This window comes from Prunus persica, chromosome G7 (assembly GCF_000346465.2).
Source record: "Prunus persica cultivar Lovell chromosome G7, Prunus_persica_NCBIv2, whole genome shotgun sequence".
NCBI classification, from domain to species: domain Eukaryota; kingdom Viridiplantae; phylum Streptophyta; class Magnoliopsida; order Rosales; family Rosaceae; genus Prunus; species Prunus persica.
In genome coordinates, this window is record NC_034015.1 from 18,972,116 (window position 1) to 18,999,123 (window position 27,008).

The 27,008-nt window shown below is 37.6% G+C and overlaps 4 protein-coding genes across 7 annotated transcripts; 1 reads left to right on the plus strand and 3 right to left on the minus strand.

Moving 5' to 3' along the window:
- On the minus strand, positions 4,216-6,260 carry LOC18771139 (protein ALP1-like). Its single transcript, XM_007201886.2, has one exon. The coding sequence runs from the start codon at positions 6,035-6,037 to the stop codon at positions 4,394-4,396; it is 1,644 nt and encodes a 547-aa protein (XP_007201948.2). The 5' UTR covers positions 6,038-6,260; the 3' UTR covers positions 4,216-4,393.
- On the plus strand, positions 10,520-12,140 carry LOC18769027. The gene is made up of 5 exons (XM_007202520.2): positions 10,520-10,715; positions 10,841-11,009; positions 11,334-11,417; positions 11,505-11,708; positions 11,822-12,140. Exons 1-5 carry the CDS (start codon positions 10,650-10,652, stop codon positions 11,914-11,916), a joined length of 618 nt encoding a protein of 205 aa, XP_007202582.1. The 5' UTR covers positions 10,520-10,649; the 3' UTR covers positions 11,917-12,140.
- Positions 12,530-16,363, minus strand: LOC18769637 (U-box domain-containing protein 34). Of its 4 annotated transcripts, none has more exons than XM_020569101.1 (9): positions 16,171-16,363; positions 15,738-15,859; positions 15,507-15,622; positions 15,133-15,254; positions 14,771-15,063; positions 14,543-14,632; positions 13,918-14,346; positions 13,004-13,753; positions 12,530-12,921 (listed from the first exon to the last, which is right to left on the minus strand). In XM_020569101.1, the coding sequence occupies exons 1-9, from the start codon at positions 16,313-16,315 to the stop codon at positions 12,727-12,729; spliced, it is 2,262 nt and encodes a 753-aa protein (XP_020424690.1). In that variant the 5' UTR covers positions 16,316-16,363; the 3' UTR covers positions 12,530-12,726. The 4 variants fall into 4 exon arrangements, with proteins under 4 accessions (XP_020424690.1, XP_020424692.1, XP_020424691.1 ...); XM_020569103.1 differs by having other exon boundaries at positions 12,544-12,921; positions 14,543-14,644; positions 15,738-15,856; positions 16,171-16,335; XM_020569102.1 differs by having other exon boundaries at positions 12,557-12,921; positions 14,543-14,644; positions 15,133-15,176.
- Positions 19,685-25,606, minus strand: LOC18771653 (UDP-glycosyltransferase 91C1). Its single transcript, XM_007203229.2, has 2 exons — positions 24,403-25,606; positions 19,685-20,278 (listed from the first exon to the last, which is right to left on the minus strand). Exons 1-2 carry the CDS (start codon positions 25,344-25,346, stop codon positions 19,813-19,815), a joined length of 1,410 nt encoding a protein of 469 aa, XP_007203291.2. The 5' UTR covers positions 25,347-25,606; the 3' UTR covers positions 19,685-19,812.

A 27,008-nucleotide genomic window follows, 5' to 3' on the forward strand; every position in this document is an offset into this window, starting at 1 on the left:
TTCCGTAACTTGACACTCATGTTAAAAGCTCAGTTTGGAATAGCAATCAACGCAAAATTTACTGAAGCATAATATATGACTATATGCTACTGGTAATGTGTCCCAAAGATTTCAAAATCTCTGTTATCCGAGGATGACATATAAGTTATACAAACATGGTAGGAAATGGTGCACTCAAAGAACAGCTATAGAATTTTTAAAAACCTCAATCATTATACAAAGGATAAATGGTTTTTGTGTCTGTGCACCTAAGTGATCAGGGTTAGCATGCACAAGCAGCTGAGTCAATACAAGCGCCAAGCCTTGGTCAAATAACCTTAAGTACACTAACGCTACATTATACTGCATGTGATGCTTGCAACAAATTTAGTCCTACACTAACAACTGAAAGTCATTAGAAACCTGAAAAAACACATAAGCCTGCCTGTATTGGGAAGGAATACGTTATCTAGTAATTTTCCTTCCACATCTTGAAGAACATGTTCAAAGCTCTGTTTGAAATAAGATTCAACTTACACTTTTCCTAAGCATATTACTAAAGCTAAATGCTGCCATGGATAATCATTAGGGTTGAAGATCAAAACCCACACTCTCTTCTACCATAGTATACGGAATTAGGGAGAGGAATCGGACAAGGACCTGATCTATCACTATTACTAATACCATAGAGGCTGCCAGATTATCTTGCACACAACACTGCCCTTGAACACTAAATTTTTGGAAACAGATGTTTAGCTTTTAGAAGTTCTCCAGCTAGGTTTAGTTCGGTTAAAAACTTTAGGGTCATTACCTTCTACCTAGGTGTCAGAGTTTGTAGACAGAAACTCTTGTGCAATTGTAATTCTTTTATTCCAAAGCCAGAATATAGTTCCTTCACTAAATTTTGACATGCTAAGAAGGGTGCCTCGAAAAATAAGCACGAGAACAAGAAATTAACAGAAACAAAAAGAAAGCATACTTACTGAAGAGATAGGAGGGGAGAGAGGGTCAAGCAGGGGCTTAATTATCCAGACCTGTAAATAGCATCCTTGTCAATGGCTTCTATTCTGCGACTGGCAAGGCAATTCTGGGCATTCCAATGACATAAAAACAAAATATACGAACATTATAATGAGGTCAAGAATCAAGTGTTCAATTCAAGCTGTTGTGCTAGTAGAATGATAAGGGAGGCTTACCTCTTTCAACAAAACGCGGACCAACCATAACCCTAATTTAGTAACGAAGATGAGTTTTTCGGTGTAATTTTTTGTTGAAAAGACCCACGTAGAGATTCTAGAAGCTGCGACCGCAGTCGGCATTGGCCGGAGAAGACGGTGGAGGAGAACGAGGAGATGAGGTTGGGGGATTACCGAGTCGGCCGAGTTGGAACCGGCGAAGAGGATTTGCGAGCGGCGAAAAGAGACACGATTTTCTTTTGGGAAAGTTTGGGAAGGAAGCCCAAACACAGAAAAAGTCATTTAGCCCATTGGGCCATTACAAACAGCCATAGGCCTTGGGTTGGAATATAAAAATGTTAAAATTCTCAAAAGAAAAATAAACTGATTGTGATTAAAAAGGGTTTTTAATTTTTTTTTAATTTACTTTTCAATTGATAATTTTGTTTCTGATTTTGACGTCACAGATACACAGTGACACTAACATATATAAAATTGGAAAAAAAAAAAAAAAACATATGTGAAATTGGAGTGAATGTGATTGTGATTGTTTACACAACATTCTAACCGAATTCAAAACCTGATCCTATTGATGATTTTGTCTCCTGGACTTTGAAATGCTCAGTTTCATATGGGCATCCAAAAAAGGGAAGATAAGTTCAATTTGTAGTTTTTGTTAAATATGGTTCTATACCACTTTATGCGGCAAATAAAATGGACAATTACATCTATTAAAATTAATTTATTATTATTATTATTATTTTTTGATTTATTGACACTTATTAATTGATGTGGTTGTTCACTTTATCTGCCACTTAAAATAGTATGAGAATGTGGTATTCAAATATAGTAAGAGTATTACTCTTAAATTAATTGAGGTGGTCTATACAGATTAGCTGTCACATAATGTAAAATGCTATGTGATCAATTCAATGTGCTCATATAGTATGATTAACCTATTAGCAAACTATTTGCAGGATCTGCTGCGATAATATAACTGTGAATGCTTAGAGTAAATAAAATTTTAATGCTTGTTTGTATTAGATGAGAAGCTGCTTTTTCTTATGGATGTTTCTTGGTTTAAATGTTCTAATTTAGGTAAGATATTGGGCGAACTAAATATAATGTGATAAAATAAAATTAATTTGTAGTCCAAAGGGAAATTCCAGCATTCTAGGTGCCTCTATTGTGGCAACAAGGACCTTGAAATGCTCAATTTCATATGCAAAAGGAAGACAAACTAAATCTAGACTTGAAGTTTCTAGTTTTAAAAGCTGGTAAGAAGTGGTGCATAATCAGGATTTTGAATTTCATGTTAAATGGAATGAGATTTGCTTCTTCTATATGCTTATAACTCTATATCTTGAGTTTACTTACAGGCTCTCAGAGATTGTAAATCAACTTCAAAATGCATATTATCGAAACCAACTGTATGCATAACAGAAAATTCAATTTATGAGATATTATCCGTTTGAACCTACAGTACTTCAATGATAAAACTTTACATGAAACACCTACACTACCTCAACGAGAAAAATTTATATGAAACGGGTTTATGTAATCCATCTCTCATTTAAGTTTCAGTTGTAGTTTGGTGTATGTGGTACTCTTTTTTCTTCCTTTAAGTTTTATCTCATTGGTTTTCTTCTTTATGGCGGACCTATTATTCCTAATGATTAATTAATGAATTCCCTTTTACTTTAAAAAAAAAAAAAAAAAAAAACCATCTCTATTTTTGTCTCTCATCACAATATACATATAGAAAACATGAAAACTACTCAAACAGCTCATAATGACAAGCTTGTCGTCACACCCCCACCACTAAACAACAACTCAAACTCATTGAGTTTGCAATAACTCTCAACTCTGTCCCATGTCAATGCCAAGAGAGAAACATGAAAACTACTCAAACAACTCATAATCACAAGCTTGTCGTCACATCACCACTAAACAAGAAGATTTTTCTATTTAAACCCCACACTTTTCTTTATTTACTCCAATACTTAAATCATTAATCTCTTAAGTTTTATTATTGTGTAAAAAGACAAAAAAAGGTCATCCAACTTAATAATTAACCCTAGTACATCTATACATACACCCCACCACTCTTCATATTAAGTTTTAGAAAAACATAAACTCTTTTACACCCTATTGCTATTGCCAAATTATCTCTTTCAATCCAAGAAACCGACTACACTCTCATATTCGCTTCACAAACCCTAAATATGGTATGCAAATAATGGTTTGTGGGTCATCAATTGAGGTATGTAATGTAAGAAGTCACCATCAAGAAGACCACCTGCTGATTTGCCTAAGCAAACTTCTGAATTTTGTGCAAGAATTTGATCAAGGCTCCTCAAGGAAGGTGAAGACTATGAGTCTCATTGTTTTACAATAAGTAATAATAGCTGGAATTAGTTGTTAATCACCAAGCTTCAAAGTAGAGTGGTCAGGGAAAAGATAACGGGGTGTGGGGTGTGGAGTTGATGAGGTTTTTTTTTCTTTTTTTTTTCCTGTTGGGTGTGTATTTAGGGGTAGTTTGGGAAGATAGTGAGGTTTTCTTAGAAATTGTAAAAAATTGAATTAAAAATTAAGGTGAACTTAAAATATAGAGTGAACAAAGAGAATTGCGCTCGTTGAGTTCGAAATAACTCTCAACTTTCTCCCATATCAATGCCAAGGGAGGGTTGGTTAAAGTCAAATGACCACATGAAACCAGTTAACTAAGCTCTGAAGCAATATATTCAAAGTTCAGAGTAAGGTGGGGCAGGGAGCAAATCATAATTGTTATTTGCCAAACAAAGGAAACCGCGTTGCAGTCAGTTCGACAAAGTTGATAATATTCTGTCCGACTGGGACTTATTATGATGTGGCCATCACAATTCTGTCAAACCTGGTATATGGGGTCTTGTGCATAATTCAATAGCCTGATATGGCCAAGAAAGAAGTGAAAACTCCATGGTTGACAATAATGATATCATGATTGAACATCTCAGCCAATTATATACTCACTCAAACTTCAATGTCAGACAGAGAGAGAGAGAGAGAGATTCAGACAGGAGAAATCAAGAATGAACTATATTCATGCTATTAGATAGAAGGCTAAATACTCTTTTTATACACAAAGCTCAAAGCCAAGCTATATTTCTATACCATTTACTCTACATATGACTACAACAATGGCAGCGCCAAATGAATGACTAAAAATACAGTACAAAAACTGAAACTCAAAAAAATAACTATAGAAAAGCAGTGCCTGCAAGGCCATGGTGCAACAAATTATGAGCAATGTGATCCCTAGCCTGCACTGAAGTAGCAGACCTCAAACTATTCTCAGGGACAATCTCATCATCAAAGATATCAAAACTTAGATTAGCATCAAGCTCTTCATTCCTCATGGCACAAATGTTGTGCAAAACACAGCAAGCCCCAAGCACCACTGGCAAGTCCTGTAGTTTGACCTCAGTCCTCTTCTGCAAGCAAGACCACCTCCCTTTCAACTTTGCAAAAGCATCTTTAGCAACCCTCTGAACATCTCCAATTTTCTCATTGAAGGCATGTTGGGTCCAAGTAAGGTTCTGGTGGGTGTAAGGAACCAAAACCCAATCTGTTAGAGGGAACCCAGAATTTCCCACAATCCAAACATCCTTCAGAAGGCCCCTGTTTGCTCTCTGGAACAAAGCTGACTTCTCCAAAACCTGGTCATCAGGCATAGAACCAGGCCAGCCAATACAAACATCGGTAAAAACACCTCTTGGATCAACAACTCCTTGCACTGTAATGGAGTAAGAGGTCTTCTGGTTGCGCTCTGTGTGCCTCTTGTTGAAATAAGCTGCAACATTCACCTTTGGAGCTATAATTGGAACATGGGTTGTGTACATCGAGCCACCAACATTTGGTATTCCAGAGCTGGCTTCAAACTCCTCCTTGATAGCTTTCATTCTGTTCTCGTCAGGCCACTGAAGAAACTTGGGCATTAGAACAGTCTTAATAGCAGAGCAAACCTCAAGAACCAGCTTGTGACAGGTGGAGATGCCCAACCCGAAACGTTTCGAAACCAGCCGGAGCGGCTCGCCAGTAGCCAACCGCCATATGCAGACCGCCACCCGCTGCCGAACAGGAATCGCGTCGCGCAGCATTGTGTTCTTCTTCGTCACGGCCGAATCAAGCTCCTCGCAGATCATGTCAAATGTGGCCTTGCTCATCCGAAACGCCTCCCGGAACTCGTCGTCGGAAACGTTTGGATTGTTGTACTTATCCCACCAATCTTTGTTCCTGTCCTTGACCCATAGCCTCCGGTGAGGACCCGCCGCCGGAACAGCCGACCCCGACTCCGAACCCGCACTCGAATTGGCAGTCTCGGCAACCGCCGCAGCCGCCGCAAATGCCGATTGGTGAGTCCGTTTCGCGCGAGACTGGTCCAATTCGTCAGATTGAGCATGGTTCTGTTGAAGATCAGACAAGTACTCATTCATAGCTCGAGTCTTCTGCCTGTGATTGGCTTCAAGGATCGATTTTTCCTGCTGGGTTTGAACAAAGAACTCTTCTTGCTCCTGCTTCTCTTCCTCATCCAGCAAAATCAGCGTGGTGAGTATGTCGCTCATTGGGCCATTGTTGTTGTTGCTGTCGTCCTCCTTTCTTCTCCGCTTCTTCAAGCCACCCTCTCCATTTATGTCGCACTCGTCCATGTCGGGGAACAGAGTGTAGAAATGGGAGTAATCTTCTTGACTAAGAAATGGGAACGATGTAATTTCCATGAAAGGCTTTGGATTGGTGTGAAAGTGTTTGAAGAAATGTCTGTGTGAACTTGAATTCCGAGTTTGGATATGAACTGGAGATGATGATGATGATGATGATGGAGAGGATGGTTGGGCTCTGGTCATATTTATATATTTGTGTGGGGAGAGGAGGGGGGTTTTAGGAAGCGTGTGCGCAGATGTGAACGCGGCGTGGGGGGGCTTTTGACGGAGACTTGACTTTTTTTGGATTGGTTTGGAGAGTTGAGAGAATTTACGCGGTGGGATCTTGGGGTTTGATGGTTTTTTGTATGAACGTTGGGAATATTAAGGGAGGGGGGAGGGAGGAGGGGAAGCTTCGTTTTTAGGGACCGAGGGAAGGAAGAAGGAAAGAGCAGAAAAAACAAAAAAGTGGAGAATAAGTGAAATAGTGACTTTGCTTGTACTCAATTGCTAAACAACTTTTGTTAGTAAATATATATAAAAAAGGCCCCCCCTAAGATTCATTATTTTCTGTTTTAGACACGCTTAAATTGTCATTTCTAAGAAAGCACCATGTTTCACTTCTTCATCAGTAAAACCGTTAGAAAACTTAAAAGTAAACTCTCAATACGTGTAATCACTTACAAGTTAACTTATGAGGTATCAAGTAAATGTAAGTATTTCGCGCCCAAAAATATTTGAAATTAAATCGTTCGAATTCGAGCCATAAAAAGTTTAAACCAAACCGTTGGAGTACTTTTCATATAAATTATTGATGTATTTATAGAATTTCATAGATGGTTTGTTTGTTAAACATGCAACCGTCATATTTTTTTAACAAAATCTAGCCACAAATGATCATTACAAAAATGGAGCGATCTAACATCAAAATTAAGACAATATGATGCGGCTCTACTAACAATCACACATGATCGAAGAAACTCCGGCATAGGTATTCCAACTAAGATTGCAACCTCAAAATAAATATATCAAAAAGATAAAGCTTGAAAAAATCAAGCTGTAACAATACAAATAAAGCTCTCACAAATGAGAGATTAAATATTTTCACAAAGAAGAGGTGAACAGCTCTCACAAAATGAGCGGTGAAAAGCACACAGAGCACCCAACAAGTCTTTGTAACTTATTCCAAATATAAAGAAATCGCAAAATGGATGGCGGTAGAGATCCAACGCCGAAACGAATGTAGAGATCCGACACTGAGACATAGCCGCATATGATGGTTGAAGGAAAATCATAATAAAATGAAGACAAAATAAGGGAAACCTTCTGTCTCTAAAAGTGGGGGAAGAGGAGAATGGAGGAAAAGAATAGAGGATAGGGGTGGAAGAATAGTGACTTCCTCCCCCGGCCTTGACCCCTCAGATTTTTATCTCTCTTTTATTATATTTTATATAACATATAAAATTTGTAATAAACAACTTATAATTTAGCTTAATTATAAATATTTAGCTCTAAATATGTAATTATTAAATACTTAAGTATTTTATATACTTGTATTTTCTAGTTCGGTCTATCCAATTTTACAATTCTAGCGCTGCCCATGATCACCCCTAAGTTATTAGCATAGAAAATCCAAAATCTTCTAAATTAAGAAAGATACTTCAAAATTTACAAGGAAATAAAAAATATAGATTATCCAAATTAATTCTAATGAATTTATTGATATTAACATCCACCAAAACAGTAGGACTTACACACCTAACTCTACCAAGCATAGCTGTTCTCTAAAAACGGTGTCCTGATTAAAAATTAGAGGGCAGAAAGTGCAACTATCGTAATTGTAGATAAATCTATGCTGCTTTTTTTTAAAAAATTTTGTTTGTTTTTGTTTTCATGTGCAATAAGTGTTATCATTTAATGATACTCTTATCACATTTGTATATCATATTTTCATATCATTTTATGTGGCAGATGAGGTGGACATCCACATCAATTAAAATTAATTTAACATTTTCTTTTCTTTTCTAATTTATTGATACTTTTTAATTGATGTGGTTGTCTACTTCATCTGTCACATAAGGTGATATGGAAATACAGTGTACAAATGTGATAAGAGTGGCATTAATCTTTTTAATAATGTGTTCTATTATTGTACCGTGTGAACAATCTAAAACAAGATCTCAAATAAATACTAAAATGGATTTTCGATCCTTTTTAATGAAACTCTACCACTCATCTCACTTTTCCTTTTATTTAAGATGATCCAATTAGTACAAGTGATAGTCTAAACTAAAGGGGATGAAGTTTTTCACACACACAAAACTAATGCCATAGGGGTTCGAATATAAGACTTATAGTTTGCAAGTTAATGCCATTTTACACTGGGCTAGATCCCTTTTCCTAAGATGATCCCATTAGATTTTGATAAATTTACAATTACTAAAATACCCACACTTAAAAAATAACAATTACTGTGTTCTACCCAACCATGTAAATTTATTTGCTCGTGTAGCACATGTTTTTCTTTCTTAGCTTTTATAATAATATTGACTTCATTTGTTTAAAAATGGTCCATCCCATTGACCCGCAAATTAGTAGTCAACGTTTTCATTTTGAAATTTATTGATTGATAGTTACCTAACAATATTTGAGGACCAGCGCTGTGAATCACACTTGCAATAGAAATTGTTTGACATTCTACATATCGACATAGACATCGCAATCAAAATCCAAATTTAAAACAAATATCCAAACAATTTAATTTGTCATATTTGTTTAGTGTGAATTTATCCATAATAATAACCCACCTATCCATTAAAAAATTTTTGGAAAAATGAAATGATTTTAAGAGCTGTTTTCTGTAAATGCATAACATTATTAAATCAAATAAAACATCAAATATATATATATATATATATATATACACACAAAGAACTTTCGTTGAGGGATCCCTCAAATAAGCTTATTTAAATGACACCCTTATAAGACCCACTCCGTCTTGTATTTCACTAATTCAAACATCTATTTTGTAGATATTCATTCAAAGATCATCTTTACAAAAAATCACTTGAATCCGATATCATTTGACTACACAATTAAATTATTGAAATTTACGTACTTTCTTGAAGTACCGTGTACATTGATTTTGTTGATCGCAATTAAATATCTTAATAATTTTTAATTTGTCTTATTTTTTACAAGGATAACCTCTTTGGTGGTCATCCTCTTTGAGGATTTTTGAGCCTCATATTGTTTTATTAACTTGACTTGCATGTCAACTCATTTCTACACATGTTAGTCTTCATATTTGATCAAGTGGTTGAAAAAAGCCAAAATTGTTGTTATTATTTATTATTTTGTTTTATATATATAGATTATTAATATTTTCAACAGTCAATGCAACGTTATTCAAAATTAATCAATAGAAGCATGAACATCATTTTGGAGAAGGGGAGCTAAGGTGCCTCCTAAACCCATTCATGATCATCAATACAATCCAATGATCCATAGCAAGTTTAGCTTGAGAGTGAGTGACAATATTTCAAGCTCTAAGAGTATAGTCAAACACAAGAAGTTGACCTAAATTGCCTCAAGAAGATTTGTGATCTTACTATATCTTGGCAACATTATTGTATATGTGTTAGTGTGTGCGTGCTTTTTATATTTTAAATTTATTGTATTTATGCGATATGTATGATTTACAAATGATTATATATTAGAGTTAAATTATAAATGACGAAGGAGTGTGACATGAAAGTTTTTTCATTAATGTCAAAAAAAGAAAATTATTTTTATTTTTATTTTTTGTCTTGACCAACAAAAGAAATTATGGTTTTTGTTGCTTACATTGTCGTAGGGTTAGACTCCTATTTTCATATTATATTATACACATACAACCAAGTTCATAAACTTGCCACTTCAGCATTTTTTTAAAAGTTTTTTTTTTAAAAAAAAAATGGTATAGCATTTTTGTAGTTGAACTTGTCATTGTGCTTAAAATAAATCTGTTATAAGTACACATACACATTTTGTAATTGCATATATCTATACCAATTTTTACAAAACTAGACAACTGGTGAAAGTTTTAGGTCTCAAAATTATCCTTTCATACCTCATATAACTCATACTTAATAAACAAATAGTATATTAAGAATTCATTAGATAGTTTTCACAAGTAAATGTGTAAAAAACACAATTTCATTAGATTTATTTATTTATTTTTAAATAAGCGATAGATTGTATTTATAAATTAGGCACAAAGGCCATTAGCCATAAAGGCCAGTACAAGAACAGATACAAAAATTCATTTAGGGTTGATACAAATGTAGAAGCGCATTAACCACATATAAGGGGGAGTTCATCGACATCAACAATGAAACTCCCATCATAGCCAAACATAACCAGAGAGATTACGGTAAACAATACCATAAGCCTAAAAAGATCAGGCATAGAACACCATATGCCTAAGCGCCTAAACTACAAATACAACAAAATCTTTAACTCTCACAAGTAACCTCGTCTGTTATCAGATGTGAAAAACAATTTATTTTGGCGGGTAAATGTGTGAGAAATAATTTGATACATCTCCACCAAATCTTTTTGAATATTGCATAATCGCCCAAAACAGGAAGCAATGGCTCATGTTTTTTCTGAGGATTTTAAATTTCTATTATCATTATTATATTATATCTGCAAAACATTGCGAGCCAGGAAGTGTACGGACTGGTCAGAGGCCAACCAACCAACCAACCATCGTGAATTTGCGATTCAAGGTTCACAAAGAACACAACAAAGAACAAACAGACAAAAAACCCAGATGAGCAGCTGCTCTTCCATGGCCTCCCTTCTCATCACACCCCCCACTGCTACTCTGCAACTCAAGGTAATTTTATCATTTCCCGCTTGTGTCTTGCAGCCTCCAAGCACCGATATTTCGATTTAATTTTCTTAACATTATAATTTTGTTTTGCTTTTCTTATTTTGGGTCGGTCCATTTGTTGATTGCAGGAAGATCGCATGAGGGTCAGCCCTGTAATTACGAACCCATCATCCAAAATTGACCAGACTGGTCTGAGAAATTCTAGACGTCATGGGTGGTGTTTTGTGACAAAATCTAAGATGACCGTTGAAGGAGATGTGCTTGAGAAACAATCAGTCAGTGTTCAGGACAAAAATGGTGACTCTCTTATTCTTTAATCACTTCATTTGATTACCGCGACTTGCTTGCTAAGTCGGGTCATGGAAATTTCAGCTCCAAAAAACAAAAAGCTTGGAAATTTCAGCTCAGAGAAAAAAAGAAGTTTGGAAATAAACATAATTTTTAATGGTTGTTTGTGGTTCAAGAACTTTTGTTTGTGAGAGATGTTGAAGAGATGCCCCAAAAGCTTGATATGTTGCCTGTTGGCCATGTCAGACTAGATTCTCTTTGATACTACATATACATTCTCTGTTTCTTTCTGGAATGAAATCTTACTTGGTTTATATGCTGATACTGATGCAGATTTTGGAGTTGTTAGTGTCCACCATGTTGGATTGCTGTGTGAAAACCTGGAAAGGTCGCTCAGCTTTTATCAGAATCTTCTTGGTATTGCTTCTTTTATATATTATACATTGTAAAAGTACATGACTGCATAAAACTTGGGATTGAAAAACAATGCTTTGATAAAAATAGGTCTTGAGATAAATGAGGCTAGGCCTCATGACAAGCTCCCCTATAGAGGTGCTTGGTTATGGGTTGGTTCTGAGATGATTCATCTTATGGAGCTTCCCAATCCTGATCCTTTAACTGGAAGACCTGAGCATGGAGGCCGCGATCGTCATACTTGTATTGCAATCCGAGATGTGGCTAAGCTGAAAGCAATCCTTGACAAAGCTGGCAAGTGTTAATTTTCTCATCTCATGTTGTTATTTCATATATGATCATATCTCAAACAGATGTTGATTTTCAAGAGGAATCCGGGCAGCTTACATTGCGATTTGCTACTGCAGGTATTCCCTACACGCTTAGCAAGTCTGGGAGGCCAGCTATTTTTACACGAGACCCGGATGCAAATGCTCTGGAATTTACACAAGTTGATAGCTGAAGCTTGAGTGCTGCAACATCCATAGCATAGCATGGGACATTAATGCTTTCATGGTTCCATTATGTTTAGGAGCAAATAGCAATTGTAGAGTTGGTACAGATGATTATACATTTAAAACAGAGATTGTTGCTACTGGTGTAATTGCCTCCACTATAATGAATAATTGTATGACTCCTTAAACTAGGGAGTATGATTGGAGTTCAAATTTTAGAGAATTCCTAAAATAGCTTTTGTGTGTTTTTAGCTAAATAACTAAAAAAATGGAAAGCATGATTGTAGATGCTCTAATTTTGTGTCAAATAGGCTAGCCAATTTTTTTAAAATAGTTTTTTTAGATGGAAAATATAAAATTTGAATTTAAAAAAGGAAAGTTACCTTATATGCTTCCAGGCTTCCACTATATTTATTTCCTAACATAAATTTTATTAATTAAAAAAAAACAAAAATAGTGAGGAAAATTTGATGGTTGGCAAATTGTCCCAATCAAATTGGAATGTTTCATTGTTCTTCTTCTTTAAAAACCAATTTTTAAAACGCCCAACTTCTTTTTTTTCCAATTCTTTCACCGGGTTTTTTTTTTTGGGTTCACATTTCAGTTATTTTTTGTTGCTGATTTTGATTTCTCAATTAAAATAACATATATGAAATTTGATTGTTTTTATAGTTGCTTGATGGTTTTGTACAAGGATTTTGAATGCTCTGTTTCATCTGCGCATTTTCAAGAAAGAGAACACAAATTCAATACAGATTTTGGAGTTTCTGGTTTGAAAAGCTTGCAAGAAGTGGTGCACAAGTCCATGGTCTTTCCGCTTAGGTACTTGGGTATGTTACATGTGTTCTCCATTCCTGTATGGCTGAACGTAACGTATGATTTGGAGTTAACGCAGAATGCTTAAGTCTAAGCCTTGTCACTGGGGACACATTGTGCTTCTCAAGCCATGCTTTGATTGCTCTAAACTCATACGTAAAACCATCTGCAGCAATGTGTGGATCTTCCATTATTTCCTGCATGGTGGAGAGAAGCAAGATATGAGATGCATGCAAAAATTCAAATAGAAAGTAAACTCTGCATCGACAAGGGCTTTACCTGAAGGATTGGACAAAAGTAGTGGCTTGGTGCATCGACATGATTTCTGTCAATCTTCAAACTTGAATCTGCAAGACCAACCAGTCTTTTGAGCACTGGAAGAACTTCAGTTTCAAGATCTGGTCTGTCTCTGCATCTAAGTTGTGAACATCTTAGCGCAACTCGAGCCAACTCCTTTGCTTCAGCAAGAGGCCAATCTGTGACAGAGTCATCCAAAATGTCTGCAAATGAGCCATTTGCCATTGCATTTTCTGCAATAAATATAAGCCGGTTTGGATGGCGAGCTGTCAATACTTGGAGGATTATAACCCCAAAAGCATACAAATCTGATTTGGGACGAACTGTGCCAGTTCTCTGATACTCCGGATCCATGTAAAAGAGTGTCCCGGCAAGAATTGATTCTCTGTACTCAGTAATGCTGTCAGGGACGACGTTTGAAATGAGTTTAGCCAGCCCAACATCCCCAATTTTGCTCATGTAGTTTCTGTCTAGTAAGATATTACCCGGTTTTAGATCTCGATGCACAATAGGCTCCACCTTGGAGCTGTGTAAGAATGCAAGCCCGCAAGCTATTTCAAAAACTATGCGGAACCGAACTGTCCAAGGGAGTGAGGGTTTTCCATTCCGTTGGGAGATATAATCTTCCAAGTTACCATTTTCCAGGTATTCATAGACCAGGCAACCGATCTCAGGACAGGCTCCAAGCAGCAAAACTATGTTCGGATGGTGTAGCTGACTAAGAATTTCCACCTGAAGAATTGGCAGAGAACAAGTCTGATCTCAGATATTTGGCAGCAACATTTTCATGATTTACAGGAAGACGCTAACGTTAGACCAATACAATTAAATAGGTTCATGAAACAGCCATAACAAATTAACTGACCAGTTCTCAACTATGTGTAAAACATAAATACCTCTTTCAGAAATTCCTCTCTCTTATTGACTGCATCAGGTCGAAGAACCTTAACAGCTACCGGGGTGTGATCAAGACTGCATTTGTAAACTTTTCCATATCCTCCTTCGCCAATCACATTAGCCTCAGAGAAGAAACTTGTTGCTACCTCTATTTCATTCCTACTGTATCTCCTGTACCTTCGGTCCCTTGAGAAAAGTGCATCTACTAATTTCTTTTTCTCTGAGGACTCTTTCATGGCATTCAGCTCGGCAATTTGCCTCTCATAAGCCTCTTTAGCAAGCAAAACTTTGGCCTCCTCAATCTCCTTCATGGCTTTCAAATGCTTTTCTTTCTCTTCAGCAGCAATTTTTCTCAAAGTTTCCTCACTTTCAAGGGCAGCATCCACTCTTCTTGCCTCATCAAGGCACTCAGAAGAAAGTAATTGCACCTGATAATATAAACAACAATGATGATATGGGAGATCAATCAGTAAAACATGCAAAAGAAAAATGCTAACTTAGACGTCAAAAATTAAACTTTCCTTTTCAGACTTAGTGAGAACAAATCCTGTTAGTAATGAAATATTTGTTTCCATTTGCTTGACTTTTACATGTTGGCAGAACACTTCATAATCAACGTCTCACCTTGCTCTGGGCACGGACCAGCTCTTCACATGCTCGTTTGTACATGGAAATAGTATTCTGCAATTCCAGACGCAACTGTTCTACCTCCATCTGCATATATGACTAAACAACAAAAGTTCATAACAAAACTCAAAAACTCACCCAAGCATCATCTAAGGATGATAGGTATATCTGCAAAATTCTAAAAGCAGAATTCAGCAGTTGAGAAAAATGTTCAGTGCAATTTACCCGGCCAGTGTTCGAAGAAACTGAGGAACTTTGATGATGAAAAGAACTAGTCGCCAGCTTATCTCCCAAGTTATGATGATTCGTTTCCTGATCTACACTAGCATTTTCAGAAAAGCCCATACGCGTAAATGCTTCAGAACTTAGGTAACTAAGGTCTGACATTGGAGATGCTCCATAAGCTTCATGAGCTGTGGATTCCACACGGAAAGAACGAACACCGGATATATGTTCACTGATATCACTTGAACCTCTCTTATGGTCTCGAGTAGACATCCAGCTAGCCGAGCTTGTCTCTGATGTGAGAAAATAAACAATTAAGGGCATCACATGTGTATCAACTAAAAAACTCACTTGTAACATACCAATAGCAGATGAGGAACCATCTGAATTTTTGATGATTCTGTGTCTGGAAATGACATAAACATCACAAGTGTGAGGAGCACATCTAAGAACAATTTGTGATACCCCTGGTCCCTTCAGTTTCCTAAACAAGTTATCATGGGAAACTTAGCCTTTTTAAATGTTTTAGAAAAATGCCACAATCTAATCCAAGACATGAGATATAAAAATAAAAAAGAGCAAGAAAAGAAATTACAATTGGATCCATTTATAAAGCAGTAGCTACAAATTCACAGTAACACCACCGAAAAAAGTAATTTCATCTAAAAAGATTACCCAACAGAAAAGTTGTAACAAGTTATAATGGGAGATTAAATGAGTAGTTTTGGCCCCATACCTGGTTATGTAATTTGAAGAGCAAGAACCCAACACCAAACAATTGATCCCCGACTCGGATATGAACCTTAGAAGCCCAGTTGCAGGATCATCATCTTCTAACACCAATGTTTCCACCTACAAAAATTCTATCTTATAATGAGCTATGAACACACATTCTATGCTTTTGAGACTGTAAATTTGAACAGAAGATAGCTAAATTCATACAGAAGACCAGAAAAAACAAACTCACCTTTTTAGTTTTGCATTTGTTCTTAAATGGATCAAAAACTTCCTCAAATTTTTCTTTCATGTCCTTCACATACGTTGCCACCAACTTCGCATCCAGCTCTGCGACAGGGATGTGATCTCCTGCTGCCGAAACCACAACACCAACACCCAAAACATCAGTAAGTAACTCACAAGAGAGACACTTATGCTCTGTTTGGCCATGGAGATTAAATGTACATTCCAATGGCTAAGAAATTTCATAAATTTTTTAGTTTGGTATCTTGCTCATTAATGGGTTCTGTCCATTTCTGTTTAGCTTCTCGAAAAAACGTGCAGAGAAAGCAGCTTCTGTTCGATTCTCGAGAAAACTAAATAGAAAAGAGAAGAAAAATCCAAAATCATAATTTTTATGCACCAACCAAACAAAGCAGAGCAGAGAAAGAACATATATATACATGGAGTTGGAATGGAAGTGATTTTGGGGATGACGTGAACTAAGACGAAGCGATCTGCTTTGGGCATGAGATTCTCCACAGCCCAATTCACAGCGCGCCGGCTTCCTGAGCTCCCGCCCTTAACCGCCACCGCCACTGACGTCATCGTCACCAGACCAGTGCACTCTCAGCAGCCTCAGCTTCTTCATTGCCAATTTCGCCATTAAAAAAAGAAGCCCCGAAGTTTGGAGCGTTGACTAAAATAGCAGTCGTACTGTCGTATCGTATGGTTGACTTCTATTGGGCTTTCCGTTTAAATATGAGGAATATTGAAATTCGGCCTTAGACAAGATTGGGCTGCACCCATGCAGCAATGAAATAGGTGGATCCACTAAATGCACCATATAATTTGCTCTTTACACCTAACGTCCAAGAAAAGTCCAGTTTATTCAAACTTAGGTGTAAAAACCAAATGGGCTGCCCCAGGTAATTCTATTCATTTTTTTTTTTTTTAAAAGTACAAGTGATTGGGGGAGGAGGGTTTACACAAATATTTATTGGATGCCTTAGGTTTCGTTTCAAACATCTCCCCGCTTGGGTGGAAGTGAAGAGCTCAACCAACTGAGGCGATTTAATTCTATTTGTTGATACCGAAGATAAACGGCCTATGACAACCGGACACGTGGGCAGGATCGCGTTTGGCTGCAGAAATGCCTTCGGCATGATCCCTACCGAAGCCATCTATCTTGGCCCCTTTTACCATCGGACACGTGTCATGCTCACAATCCATGTCCACAGTCCCACATCGAAAATATGAGCACAGTGCACATCTCCCAAGGCTTATATAAGGAGACCCTTATCCCCAAAAGGAGGGGATCAGAACTAACGGTACGCTACCGATTGATCTGTCAGTTAATATTACTAAATCCATACTTACTAAAGCATCGGAGAGCCTTCGGCCGGTACCGCACCGGTACCCCAAGGACTTACCGAACGTGTCCGTTTGTAGGTACTTTCCCTTCCGAAGACAAGCACCTTCCGAAGACAGGGACCTACCGAAGACATAATATAATTAAGTTGGCGAAATACGTGGCGAATTACTTTTTCGCATCAACACTATTAATCAAATAGAAATTTTATTAGATAAACTTTAATGGTACAATCAAAGATATCAACAAGATATCTAAAATATCAATCCCAATATGGCAACAAACTAACATGCTAAAAGCAAAGCTAATGCGGACAAAAACTGCACTAAAACTACTAGTCCACATCACCACAATTAGCCATAAGCTCAAACAAAGCCCACAAAACCAAAATAGCCATAACCCTAAATCAACCAATGAGCCTAAACGAACCTTACCACCATCACCTGAAGAAGCGCTGTCGCGGCCACAACTACCACTGCATCCGTAACAAATATGAGAAAAATATGATTTCCAGCGATCTACATGCGCATAAGAGCGAACAAATAAACGAAAACAATAACGTTGCCAAAGAACAATTGGGTGATTTGCAGCAACCTCCATCAAAGACGATGTATAATCAAATTTAAAGAACATGAGCGGTGTCGGGGAGCGAATTTTGGAAGTAAGATTTGACTGAGAACATAGACTAAAAGGGATGATGGTGAACTTCAATATAACCATGGTTTAGAAAAAACCACCACAATAGGCTTTTTTTATATTCAAAATGCCCCAGTGGACTTATTCACTAACCTAAAAGGAAAAGACGAGAATAAAGGAGGGGGAGGAGGGACAGTGACACTTCTTCCTCCTTCTCACTCTATGGAATTTTCCTTTAGGACTCACAAAGGGAGAGAGTGGCTAGGGTTTTCTGATTATGCTAGATCTAATTGGATCGGTTATGACATTTCTTAACCATCTACTAATTTAATTCTATGTTTAAGTACATATTCAAGGTGAAAACGAGGATCAAATAATCTTTTAAAATTATTTTAATTCAAAAATATCTGGTCAAATTAATAGGTACAGGACTTTATTTGATATAAACCTCATCAGTTAACAATTATTGCAAGTCATTTTATTAGTCTAGGACAAAGTTTAAAATGCCTCATAGGGTGATCAATCCTTTAGGACTGGTTTATTTTTGTCATAGGGGCCTTCTGCCATTATGGTCAGAAATGTGATAAAGGACTACTTGATTTGAAAAAAAATCTTAAATCTGTTACCAAATTATTGCATGTCATATTTGGTAAAGAAATATCTGCACTAATCTGGCTGTTTGCAATCATGCTTAGCACAACTTTTCAACAAGTTATTTTCACAAAGATTCAGCTGTCTGGGAAATTAATATAAGCCATAACTTTTTTCTTTGGATGATCATAAATTAAAAGTTTGGCAAAAAAATATGAGTTTTTCTATTTAAACCCCACACTTCTCTTTATTCACCCCATGTTCTAAGTTCACCACAACTTCTAATTCAAATTTTCACAATTTCTAAGAAAATTCCAGTATCTTTCCAAACTACCCCTAAATACACACCGAGCAAAAAAAAATAAAAAAATAAAAGAGTTTTTCTATTTGAACTCTATACTTTTCTTTGTTTACTCTAATACTTAAATAATTAATATTTTAAATTTTATTATTGTGTAAAAAGACAAAATAATCATATATTGTCATGATACGATGAAGAGGCAGAAGTAATGAAGCATGATCATGAAAACGAAGGTGAACAAGAGATGGAAGTGGTGGAGGATGACCAACACAATCAAGGTGAACAAGAGCTGGAAATGTAGAAGGATGATTATGCATGTATATTACACTTACTCCTCAACGTGGGACTGAGCTGTTAAACGATTAGAGGTCTTGGCTTGTTCATCGATCCCACTAGAAGAATTGAAATGGGAGAGGCAGGTTCTTGGTCCAACATTACATCAGATTATTGATCTGGATGAGAAGGAAGGAGTTTACATTTACATGGTCGCAAGAATTTGGTGTCCTGTGGGACATTTATGAAGAATGCACTTTTCCCATCTAGATCAATAACCTGATGTTTTATGACCCCAAAAGACCAGCACTTGCTGCTTTTTTCCATTTCTTGACTGCCCTTATGTTGTATGGATATATCTGATACCAATATCTCTGTATGTATCAATTGAGATCGTGAAGGTACTACAAACTCTTGTCTTGGCTAGAATAGTGACTCCTCAACTATCCTCTTAGGGTTCGTGCTAGGAAATTACATCAAGTTACCACACTCATTCACGTTTCTCACTGGTAGCCACATTCGGCTATATAAATAGTATAGCTCCCCAACATTCTACCGCTTTAAAAGAGAAGAGAAATCTAGTAATAGGGTATAGATAAGTTTGTGTTTTTCTAAAACTTAATATGAAGAGTGGTAGGGTGAATGGGGTGTGTATATAGATGTACTAGAATTAAGTATTAAGTTGGATGACCTTTTTTGTCTTTTTACACAATAATAAAACTTAACAGTTTAATGATTTAATTTTCAAAAAGATTCAGCTGTCTGGGAAATTAATATAAACCGTAACTTTTTTCTTTGGATGATCATATGACCACATCCAACTGAAATGCCTTTATTATTGTGGACAAAGAAGAAAAAATAAATAAATAAAAGGCAAGCATCTTAAGCACAACTTATGACAAGAGGCCCCAAGGCATTGATTGTGCAGAGTGATTAGGTTGAAGCTGGCCATGTTTCAAGGAACCGAGTGAACTCGTCCAAGCACTTCTTGTTCAGCTCTTTGTTGCCAAAAATCTCCTTCATGGCCCATGCATTTGACCTGAGTGACTCACCTTCTTTGTCAACCATCACTCGGCGAGTCAATTCAGCCACTGAGTCACGCGTAAATGACCCATCTTGCTCGTCCCTCGGTATCTCCAACCCGACCTGTTTTCCGTGCAACAATCTCGCAATCAACCCTTGATCCGAATTTGCCCCGGAAAACAAAATAAGCACCCTTCCAAACCCGAGTGCCTCGATAACCGAACTCCAACCACAGTGAGTTAAGAAACCCCCAACCGACGAGTGACCCAGTATCTTAAGTTGAGGGGCCCAACCCCTCCACACCAAACCGCGGTCACCCACCCGAGTTTGAAACTCGGGTGGAATAATATCCGCACCCAACATGCCTTCCACTAAGAGCATGTACAGCGCCAGGGGTTGGCCCAGGCAAAAGGCAAAAATCAGCCCAAGTCCAGCTCCAGCGCGCGCAAAGCAGCCCGGGCAAGCTGCGGGTCCCACGAGCCCGGGCAGGCCCAAGGGCGAAAATCGACTGGGCTCGAGCCCGAGTTCAGGTGACGTCAGCGCTGACGTCACCACCAACGGTTACATGCCACGTGTCGGAACCGGGTGGCTCCGATTGGATTTTTTTCAGAAATCCTACGGTTCTCATTTTTTTGGCCAAAAAAATTTTAAAAAAATCCGAAAAAATCCGAAAAAATTCTGAAATTTTTTTTTAAAAAAATACCAAAAATGTATGTATTTTTTCCCTATAAATACCTAACCATTTTATCTACTTTCAACACCAAATCTTCATACAATTTCTTCTCCATACAATATTTTCTACTCTCCACTCACATAATTCATTTTCCACACCAAATCTCCATACAAACTCATCTCCTTCCAATATTTTTTACTCTCTACTCATATTTTCCACTTTCCACACCAATTCCATACAAACTCTTCTCCTTCTAATATTTTTTACTATCCACTCACATTTTTGTACTACTTTCCATTTGTAGAAAATAAACAAATGGCATCTTCTGTTGAAATCGGAGGCTCGTGGTCAACCCAGGAAGATATTGCGTTGTGCGAGTCTTGGGTGAACGTTAGTCATGACCCTATCACGGGCAATGAGATGAAGTTCCATCATATGTGGAGCAAAATTCATGGAGAATTTTGTCAAAGATCGGGTTCCATTCGGACCGAAATGGCTTTGTCTAGTAGATGGAAAATTCTAAACAAAGAGTTAGGGAAATGGAGAAATGCCTTGACAAAAGCAAAGGAGAACATTCGGAGCGGTGCGAATCTTTCCGATGAGGTAAAATATTTTTAATTGTCATTTTAATCAATTTAATGTAACTTTTTTTTATTGCATATTCTATTTCTTTTTGTTGCACAATGTTTATTTTATTTTTGCATTTCCTAATTGGATTTATTTATTTACATAATCAATTTTATTCTTGCATTTCAAATATGTTTATAATTTCATGCATAATCTTTATTTTTTGTTTTTGCATTTTCAATTTGTCTATATTTATTTACATAATCAATTTTATTCTTGCATTTCAAAATAGTTTATAATTTCTTGCATTGTATATTTTTTTAATGCACTTCCAATTATTTATTTTGAATAGATCATACAAGCACAAATGTGGTTCGGTGCCATGGGACAAGGGAAAAAAAGTTTTGTGCATTTCCAATGTTGGGAAATTGTCAAGGATTGTTCCAGATTCAAAATTATTCTTACCGCACCCCCGGTTGTGTTGCATGAGACGCCGCTCCACGAATCGCCATTAACCGATTCACCATTGGACTCCCCAATGGAAACGGAGTCACCACTCCCACGTCCGCCGAGACCTATTGGGAGAAAGGCGGCAAAGGCCAAGAGAGGGGGCACTTCGAACATTGATTGTGTTCAAATATTCGAGCAAATAGCTAAGAACAACTCTCTAAGATTGGAGAGAGACTTGAGGAGAGATGAAGCGGACAAGGCACGATTGGAAGCCTTTGCAATTGAAAAGCAACATGCAAAAGAAAAAGACGAGGATGACAAAGAGATGAAAATCATGGCCATGGATACGAGCCATATGTCTCCTGAAACAAAGGCCTATTGGAAACATAAACGAAGGGATGTGATGAGAAGAAAACTTTTCCATGACGACGGACCTAGCAATACGGATTGGCTAAATGATGAAAACCATTAGATTGTATTGTTGTATTTTTTTATAATTGTTGTATTTTTTTTAAATTGTTGTATTATCCTTTAATTTGTTGTATTGTTTCTTTTTTATTCAATCAAAAAAGCATTCTATAATTGGACTACTTATTAAAAACATTTGAGCATTCCTCACAAAGATTAATTAAAAACAAACCTTCATTTATTGCAAACAACACACAAAACAAACCATACATAAAAGCATAATAATAAAAAAGACCTCGCAATAATTCCACAAAACACAACACACAAAAACAAAGCATAATTAAAAAAAAAGCATAAATCCAAACAAAGCACAAATCTAGCCTTCATCCATTGTGATTGCCTTTCATCTGCCACAAGTGCTCGATCAAGTCAACTTGACGTCTTTCGTGAACATATGAAGATTGCATTTCTTGATAACGATCAATCATGGGGTTGTTGAATCGACCATCCTGAAGTAACGGTTCGGGCTCCAATGGTAGTCCATTTGGTCCTATCGGCCTTTCATATATTCTTGTCAACGCCGTGTTCATAGGATCGGGTTCAAACACCTCTGGAGCATCGTAGTCATACTCATCCTCCACAATCATGTTGTGGAGGATGATGCAAGTCATCATAATACTCCTCAGCACCTCCTCGTCTAGCATCCGAGCAGCACCCCTGATAATTGCCCAACGAGCTTGCAAGATACCGAAACACCTTTCCACGTCTTTCCTGTAACCTTCTTGAAAGGAAGCAAAGCTTCTTTCCTTCTCGGATTGGGGATTCGGAATTGTTTTCACGAATGTCGTCCACCTAGGATAAATTCCGTCGGCAAGGTAGTAGGCCCCAGAGTATACGGTATTGTTGATTTGGTATGTGACCTGAGGGGAATGACCTCGCAATACCTCATCGAACACCGGGGATTGACCAAGGACATTGAGGTCATTCTGAGATCCGGCAACCCCAAAAAAGGCATGCCAAACCCAAGTGTCGAATGAAGCTACGGCCTCCAAAATGATACTTTTTTGGCCCTTCCGATTCCCATACTCTCCTTGCCACGCAGTAGGACAATTCTTCCACTGCCAATGCATGCAATCAATGCTTCCGATCATTCCTGGGAAACCTCGAGCCTCGCCTTTTTGTAGAAGCCTTTGCAGGTCCCTCGGAGTGGGTTTGCGAAGGTACTCCCTCGTGTACAAATTTTCCACTGCATCACAAAATCTCACCAAGCACTCTAGGATAGTAGATTTTCCCATCCTTGCAATCTCATCCACCTGCTCTGCAGATGCCCCATAAGCAAGCATCCGCAAAGCAGCTGTAAGTTTTTGCTCCGGGATAAGACCCAAAACTCCAACAGCATCATGCTTTTGAATGAAGTATGTGTCGTAATTACAAATATCATGCATGATTTTTTGGAACAAATGTGGCTGCATTCTATATCTCTCTCGAAATTTATGAGCAGGATATAACGAATTTGGGATAAAGTAATCCTCCAAGAGATTCTTACCCCGAGACTCTCTGCGTCTTTCCACATTCGGGGCACGACGACGATGGTGTTGGCTTGATTGATTCATCATACACACCGCCGCTACTTCAAGCATTTCTTCCTCTTCTTCATCGGCGTCCCGATCTTCTTCCTCACGTCTACGCCGGATTTCTTCCCATTCTTTCTGTTGCCTCTCCAACACCCTCCTGAAGTTTGACATTGAGAGTATAATGGGAAATTGTAAAATCTGAGAAATGAAGGAATATATCAGAGATTGTGTGAGAGGAGTGGTGTTGATGGTGTAGTTATATAGAGGGATTCAGAAGATAGAGATGACACGTGGCACAATTTTAGAGGGTGAAAATCTTATCTGAAATCTGAGATCACTATTTGAAAAAAATATCTGAAAATCTTATCAGACATGGGACACGTGGCACAATTTTAGAGGGTGAAAATCTTATCTGAAATATGACATTATAATTTTTTAAAATTATCTGAAAATCTTATCTGACATGGGACACGCGGCACAATTTTATAGGGTGAAAATTTTATCGGAAATCTGATATTATAATTTTTATTAATGAATATCCGAAAATTTTATCTGGAATAAGACACGTGGCAACCGAGATTCACATCCGAAAATCTTATCCGAAAATTTAATTACAAAAGATTATCAAAATTAATGATTTAAAGTATTAAAAAATAGGAAATAAAGTACAATGAATAGTAATTGCCCTAGACTTGCCCTAGACTTTGCCCTTGTGGGTGGAACCACAAATGGCAAGGCTGACACTATTCACGTGAATAGTGTCAGCCCTTGCTTGCCCTTGCTTGCCCTTGCCTTAGACTTTGCCCTAAGGGGTGGAGTTGCTCTAATGGGCGATTGTTGACCACCCAAATAAAAGGCAACCCGGATTTCTCTATTCCATGAGCTAACTCGTGCATCAACTCTTGACTCAGAGTCACCTCAGTACCGAGTGCGATGTAAATCACTGATTTCTCTTTCTTATTGTCGAGCCACTCTCTCAACACTTCCCACTTCTCATCCACCTGATCATCAGCGCCACCGTGCTGACGTGGCACTGAGCTGGGTGGCAACAACCCGAGTGGAACAACGGGTTTACCGTACAGTTTCCTGAGTAAACTGACTGAGTCGGATTCGAACTCGGGAGTGCTCCTCGTGGTCACCAAGTTACAATATTGAATCGCATCCGCGAACCTCTGAAAATCGGAGACCTCATCGTCCATGCAGTCCCAGTGGCTTACCATCTCATGGAGCTTAAAAGCAACATTAGAAGGAAAGTCAACCCATTTCGGCACAACCGTGAAGTCCTCCGGCAGCTGGCGTTGACCTCCGCGTAGCTCAGAGGGAGGGCCAAGGAAAGCCAATGTAGTGGCACTGAAGATGTTGAAGTAAACCGAGTTGATTCCGAGCTGAGTCGCGACTCGGGGTAGCCAATGGCAAATGAAGTCGTGGATGACCCAGTTGACGTCCGAGTGTTGGAGGAAATGCGTGAGTGGAGACTGGAGCAAGTCGTAGGCTTTTTTGAGGAAAGGGACTTTGTGAATTGGTAGCTCGGAGGTGGACTCTGTGGAATGTGGCAAGCCTTCAATGGCCGGCAGAGGAAGCTCGATGAAAGTTATGAGAGGAGATAGGGATGATATGGGGAGGCGCTGGATGTTTTTGGGGGTGGAGATGAAGGAGACTCGGTGACCCTTTTGAGCTAAGAACTTGGAGACTTCGAGAAATGGCATTATGTGGCCATAGGCTAGCCATGGGAACATGGCGATGTGAAGCTTCTGATTATCTTTGTTCTCCATGTTTGTTTGAATGAACACGGCCACTGTCCGTGATAAGACCTGAGATATATGTAATTAAGGAGCTTTATAGTGTAGCAAGTAGCTTTTGGCTGGTGATGATCAATTATTGTGAAGTAATTATAATTTTGATTGTTTATGGTGAATAATTAAAGGGGTATAGCCCTAGCTGAGATCCTTTGGGATTTGCCTAACACGCAATGATCACGTGAACAAGGAGTGATTGATTATTATGTGTGGTCTAATGGTAAATAGAAGTACCAAACGAGTTGTAAACTTAATTTTACGTGTTCAAATTAATTTTCACAGCTAAGAAACTATATTGATACAAGCGATATTACAGAGGGGGTCGTCTCACGCGTACATGGTCAATATGCCATGAGAATTCGAATCTGAGACTATTGATCTGCAAGTCAATGTCCTTCGTCATTAAATAGGGCCTCATCAGACATCTACTTTCTGATCTTGATTATATGTGATAAAAGGAGCCTGATTAGTGATACAATCCGAAGTCCAATTAATGTTTGGATGTTAATTTACATGCATTTTTATGGAATAACAATAATGTTGCCACAATAGTAGAACACACAACAGTACGAAGAAGAAGAAGAAGATGCAAATAGGTAAATTGAGATAGTTCTATTTATCTTGTATGTATGCAGTTGAGAAAGAGAGAGATAGGGTGACAGATAGAGAGAGAGCACATATAGCTTCCAACATGACGGTTCATGCAAGAAAAGAACCATGTGTGCTCTCTTTCTTCTGTCACCTTCTTTCTTTACAAACCTTTCTATGTGTGTGCTTCTTCACTTTTGCTCAATTATAAACTTACTGCAAGCAATTTAAGAAAGCTGCAGATTGAAATATGGTTATTGCAAAACATAAGGGCTTCTAGGGTTAATTTATATAAGAAGATTAATTTAGGGCATCAATCCATCGTATTCAAAATGTTACATTCATGTCCATTGGAAAGTGCCACGCCAATCACTTGACAAAAAATGCAAAGGATTCTTTGACCAACTACTTGAAAGTTACCTTAGGTTCTACGTCTGCCAATTACGTGTTCTGTAGACTATAATTGTTACCGAGTTACATAATAAATTTACCAAAGATATTCCAAATTACTGGGCTTGATTAATTTAAACAAAGATTTGCAACCCTATTCAGAGACAACTCTATATATTTAAACTCAATTTTGAATTTATCTATCGAATTACGAATTACGAATCGTCATCTAGAACACACAAAGAATCTGGTGCTAGTATTTCAAGTTGTAAATATGAAAAATTATTATATGATACTGGAAAAGAATACTTTTCGCACAAGGGAGCATCATAAAGTGTATATGCTTGTGTTATATTAAACAAAATTAACTTTACAAGGAACCATTGAAATTGCTCGATTCCCACCACAAATTACTACAAAAACGACGTCAAGCATTTTTAACCCTCAAGGCCTGAGTGCTGATTCTTTCAATTGTTAATTACAAGATTTGATGCTCTTCATTTTAATACAACCTGACCATATTAATTGGACGAAGGCAACCCAAAGTCTAAAGAGCACTTTTAGCATTGAAATTGCTCGTTGGTTTCTTGAACTTTTAGTCATTGGAAGATGTTGGACAAGAGCTAGAGCCTAGACCATCAGTCAAGCAAGCTATGGCTG

Bases quoted from the DNA above. Each gene is read 5' to 3' on its own strand.
- LOC18769637 (XM_020569100.1), bottom strand. From the start codon at position 16,315: ATGACGTCAGTGGCGGTGGCGGTTAAGGGCGGGAGCTCAGGAAGCCGG. The intron at 14,645-14,770 runs GTAAATTGCACT...TTTGTTGTTTAG, and splicing joins TTTCTTCGAACACTGGCCGG to TCATATATGCAGATGGAGGT. The intron at 12,922-13,003 runs GTAAAGCCCTTG...TCCACCATGCAG, and splicing joins ACTTTTGTCCAATCCTTCAG to GAAATAATGGAAGATCCACA.
- LOC18769027 (XM_007202520.2), top strand. From the start codon at position 10,650: ATGAGCAGCTGCTCTTCCATGGCCTCCCTTCTCATCACACCCCCCACT. The intron at 11,010-11,333 runs GTGACTCTCTTA...ATACTGATGCAG, and splicing joins CAGTGTTCAGGACAAAAATG to ATTTTGGAGTTGTTAGTGTC. The intron at 11,418-11,504 runs GTATTGCTTCTT...TGATAAAAATAG, and splicing joins CTTTTATCAGAATCTTCTTG to GTCTTGAGATAAATGAGGCT.
- LOC18771139 (XM_007201886.2), bottom strand. From the start codon at position 6,037: ATGACCAGAGCCCAACCATCCTCTCCATCATCATCATCATCATCATCT.
- LOC18771653 (XM_007203229.2), bottom strand. From the start codon at position 25,346: ATGGAGAACAAAGATAATCAGAAGCTTCACATCGCCATGTTCCCATGG. The intron at 20,279-24,402 runs ATTAGAGCAACT...GCTGTACATGCT, and splicing joins TGGGTGGTCAACAATCGCCC to CTTAGTGGAAGGCATGTTGG.